Consider the following 5,111-nt stretch of genomic DNA (forward strand, 5'->3'; position numbering starts at 1 on the left):
ATATTTCTAAGCACTTCTGCTTACATACTGAATTCATTAAGATGGGATCTAATAGCCCAATACATATGTCATCCAGCTAGCCAATTCAATGTGCTTGCTTCCAGTTACTTGAAAAGCATTGTGCTTTTGTCCCCTTTACACTGGAAATGGTTTTGGATGCTTGACTCTCTACATTGTGCTATGCTAAAAATCTAAGGCCATATTATGGCTCAGTGTGATTCATAGATTTACCATATTTGCAAAAATTCAAAGGATTGTGAGACAGTAGCAGAGAAATATAGAAAAGACACCAGCTTTTGCTGTATTTTAAAGTCCTTATTTTTAGTAGTCCAGATATGGTAGGCCTAGCAAGTTAGAAATTTATCCATTGTGTTTGCAGAGTATTTGCTGAGTGAATAACCTAACTGTGGTTTATTAAAAAAAATTATGTGTAAGAAAATCATGCATGGACTCATCCACTCAATGTAAAGGCTGTTTTATACACACAGAGAATAGCTTCAGGACAGATAGAAGGGGAAAATCTAAAGCCAGCAAATCTCAGAGCACACTTGACAGTTAAATCAATAGTTAAACAATCACTGAGTTTCAAGGCCATGAGGCACTAGATCTGAAATGCCCTAGAACAGGAGGAGAAAAACACAGCAATATTCTGACATAGTGCTGTGTGTTCTTTTATACAGCTTCAATGCAATATCCAATCAAGATCCTTGCCTAACTCTGCCACATCATGACTGTGAGGTTTTAACTGATTTAAGACTGGCAGTTCTGATGTGGCAACTTGAAAATGCAGGAACATCTTGTTGTTGTCATGTTCTGCTGGTTTTCTTCCCTCTCGCACCCATCTCCCTATAATCCCATTTGACAAATGATGCTCCACACCTTCCCACAATCAGTTTCCCAGATTTTTTTGGCATGATGTTGCGGTCCCAATATATCTCCATGCATCTCAAAGGCAACATGGAAGACGTGAGAAAACAAACTCGTTCCTCTTGATACCTCTGAAGGTGTAACTTTAAAAAAAAACACCAGAAATTTGTCATCTTTATTATTAATTTTAAACAGTGAAATTAAGTTTATTTGGTTGTTGCCTGCTTTAATTCACAGAATATAGACTCCACAAAATATACAACTGCTCTTTATTAATAAGCTTCCCCCACCCCCAAATCTGTGGTTACAATCAAGTCATATATGAGTTCTAGATGATACATATAGATAATACATGTTATGTATTATTTTGGCTGGTCCTTTCCTGGTGGTCATCTGCATCTCAGAGGGTCCACCCTACCAGAAAAGCTGACCATAATCTGTAATATAAATTGTGAAACTAAGAAAAAAAAAACTATTGTGGCTTTTGGTTATGCTTATCTTCAGTCCAAGACTAAATGAATAATAAATGAATAACAAATAATTTTAAGAAGTCTTTAGTTTTTGGTGTAAAAAACACAGCTATCCTTCTGAAAACCCAAAAATGAATGGTCCTCCCTTGGATAGACATGTCGGCTACTCCTGGCTCCACCTCCAGAAAACAGAGCTGAGGAGGGGTTGGCAATTCACCTTTTTGCCTTGCTGTTGTCATATATTTTAAAAGCCATCTAAAACAGTCTGTATTATAGTAAATATCTGTATAGTAAGCATAATCAGAATTTTAGAATCAGGAAAGAGCACCTGGGAGGAGTAGACTTCATGTAGCTATAATCTATAAATAATATTCAATTTTATTATATATATATATTTAAAAGAATCTTAGTTTAATGTGTTATATTTGTGCAAAATTTAGAAGACCCTACATCTGGTATCGTTCTTTGACTTTCTCCCTAAAATTCTTTGCTGTTTCTCTCGCAAATCCTTTTTTGTGGATTTGTCATTTGCTTTTTGAGACATACACAGAGATTGTATGCTTTCTGTGTTGCTCTCATACTTTTTTTTTAATACACATTCAGAGGACTGCACCTTCTCCTACTTTTTCTGCAGCTCTTAAGGATCCTTTCCATAAAGTATCTTATCTTATTTCTGTTTCTCATTCTGGACACCAGAATTATATGCTGAAACACTGGTGGACAATCCCACTCTTTGGAAATAACTCAGTGTCTATTTGTCATAGTAAACTTGACTATGTAACTATTGTGGATGTAGATTTGTGACAAGAATCTTAAAATATCATTTCATGTCTGCTAAATCCCAATAACGAAGAATCACACACATATTTACTGAATATTGTTTGATTGGATACATACAGCATCTAAGATGCCAGCCAGCATTGGTCGATGTGCTCTAAATCTTAGCTAGTATTTTCCTTATTGATCGTGACTTCTCTTTTTTTACCATCTTTTTTAGTTTCCCAACTTGCTCCCTCAAGCAGTAATTTAGCTAAACTGAAGATTTCAATACCAGCAATGGAACTGCTCTGCTATATGAACATCTGAATCCCAAAGGTTTAGCCATCTGTCTTCAGACAACATCTCCCACTCCACACGTGCGCCTGTCCTGCTGAATCTCAAAGGATTAGCTAAGGTTAGTGATGGGAAAGGGCACCGCATTATCTCAATACTTGAAAGGAAGACGAGGTCTCTGTTACCTTCCTTATCCTTTTTCTCATCTGAGAACCTCTGTGAACAAAAAGCCACATTGTTTGGATGTTCTTCTTTTCCCAGATGTGAAAATGCCCCAATCATTTTTTTTAAACTGGAGCAAGCATTAATGTACAGTGAGTAGCCCCCAAGACAAAACTTTGAATATCCACCGTTTACCAAAATGTCAGCATATAGGTATTCAAAGCAAACAATCTTTTGGTCTTAGCTGATGCTTTACTCTGCCCCTGTTAGCGTAGTAGATGTTCTCCTCAGATTTTCTTTGACTTTAATAAATTCTGGTGCGTTCTCTTCTTGCTTCTCATCTTCCCTTTCCAACTGATTAGAAAAAGGCAGAAGAAATAAACAGGTGATTTTTTTTGGTAAATTTTTATAATCCCAGCAACTTCTATGAGTTTTAGGAAATGGCAGGCCAGGCGAAACTTTGAAGGGAAGATAATAGGCTATGTGATGTGTCACCCAGTGAGGCTGTAGACAACTGGCCTTAAATGTCACCACCTGCATCCAGCCACCGAACCAACATTTGTTTTTGTTAATCACAGTTTAGAACCTAAAGGGTTATTTGAATTCTCAGCCCTGTATCAGGCAACTGAGAGCTCTTCAATCCCTCAGCTTTCATTTTCAGTCCAATCGATGCCTTAAGGTCACTTCTGTTTTCTTGAAGCAGTAATTGCTGGAAAATGGATGTCACAGTTCAAAATTTGCCTCTAATTGTACTCAATAATAAGATTCAGTAATAAACAATCCTCAGGTACCTGTGCATGTTTAAATCTCAATCTTTAAAAAATCAATTCTTTCCTAGTGTTTAATTCTTTTTTGTGTCCTAGACATATATTAAATTAACTTAATTTGGGTTTGCTGCATTGGGAAATGTTGCTTCTTTTTCCCCTCTTTTCTCAGCAATCTCTTCTATGGCTCCTAGTCAAAGATATAATCTATCATCTATCTATTTGTCTTATTGTCTGTCTCTCTTTCTCTCTATATATCATCTCTCACTCTCTCACTCTCTCACTCTCTCACTCTATCTATCTATCTATCTATCTATCTATCTATCTATCTATCTATCTCTATCATCTATTTCTATCATTCTCTCTCTATATATAATTTCTCTCATCTGTCTATCTATATCTATCTATCTATCTATCTATCTATCTATCTATCTATCTATCTATCTATCTATCTATCTATCTATCATCTCTCTCTCTATCATCTCTCTTTCCTTCCTTCCTTTTTTCTTTTTCTTTCTGTCTTTTTGTCTCTATATATATCATCTCTCCTATCTATCTATCTATCTATCTATCTATCTATCTATCTATCTATCTATCTATCTATCTATCTATCTATCTATCTATCTATCTATCTATCTATCATCTCTCTATCATCTTTCTCTCCTATCATCTGTCTGTCTGTCTATCTATCTGTCATCTATCTATTTCTATCATTATCTCTCTCTATATATATAATTTCTCTCATCTATCTATATCTATCTATCATCTATCTCTATCATCTCTCTCTATCATCTTTCCTTCCTTCCATCCTTCCTTTTCTTTCTTTTTCTTTCTATGTCTTTCTGTCTCTCTCTCTCTCTCTCTCTCTCTCTATCTATCTATCATCTCTCTATCTATCTATCATCTCTCTATCATCTCTCTCGTTCCTTCCTTCCTTCCTTCCTTCCTTCCTTCCTTCCTTCCTTCCTTCCTTTTTTTCTTTCTTTCTTTTTCTTTCTATGTCTTTCTGTCTCTCTCTATATATATCATCTATCTATCTATCTATCTATCTATCTATCTATCTATCTATCTATCTATCTATCTATCTATCTATCTATCATCTCTCTATCATCTTTCTCTCCTATCGTCTGTCTATCTGTCATCTATCTATCTATCTATCTATCTATCTATCTATCTATCTATCTATCTATCTATCTCTATCATCTATCTATTTCTATCATTCTCTCTCTCTATATATATATAATTTCTCTCATCTATCTCTCTCATCTATCTCTATCATCTCTCTCTATCATCTTTCCTTCCTTCTTTCCTTCCTTCCATCCTTCCTTTTCTTTCTTTTTCTTTCTATTTGTCTTTCTGTCTCTCTCTCTATATATCATCTCTCTCCTATCTATCTATCTATCTATCTATCTATCTATCTATCTATCTATCTATCTATCTATCTATCATCTCTCTCTATCATCTCTTTCTCTATCATCTTTTTCTCCTATCATCTGTCTGTCTGTCTGTCTGTCTGTCTGTCTATCAGTCTATCTGTCTGTCTGTCTGTCTGTCTATCTGTCTATCTATCTATCTATCTATCTATCTATCTATCTATCTATCTATCTATCTATCTATCTATCTATCTATCTATCTATCTATCTATCTATCTATCATCTCTCTATCATCTTTCTCTCCTATCATCTGTCTGTCTGTCTATCTATCTGTCATCTATCTATTTCTATCATTCTCTCTCTCTATATATATAATTTCTCTCATCTATCTATATCTATCTGTCTATCTATCATCTCTATCA

General features: G+C 35.0%; 1 protein-coding gene across 3 annotated transcripts in view; it reads right to left on the minus strand.

Annotated features, from left to right (window-relative positions):
* Window positions 1–1,120: 1,120 nt before the first annotated feature.
* Window positions 1,121–5,111, minus strand: part of FAM107A (family with sequence similarity 107 member A) — a 42,169-nt gene continuing 38,178 nt past the window's right edge. For all 3 annotated transcript variants that reach the window (XM_015825924.2, XM_015825922.2, XM_015825923.2), the window contains exon 4: window positions 1,121–2,906. In XM_015825924.2, coding sequence (XP_015681410.1) covers window positions 2,805–2,906 — 102 coding nt within the window. In that variant the 3' untranslated portion in view covers window positions 1,121–2,804. The remainder of the gene's footprint in view (window positions 2,907–5,111) is intronic.

The sequence above is a fragment of the Protobothrops mucrosquamatus genome, unplaced genomic scaffold (assembly GCF_001527695.2).
Source record: "Protobothrops mucrosquamatus isolate PMUCROS unplaced genomic scaffold, P.Mucros_1.0 scaffold2878, whole genome shotgun sequence".
In the NCBI taxonomy this organism is placed as follows: domain Eukaryota; kingdom Metazoa; phylum Chordata; class Lepidosauria; order Squamata; family Viperidae; genus Protobothrops; species Protobothrops mucrosquamatus.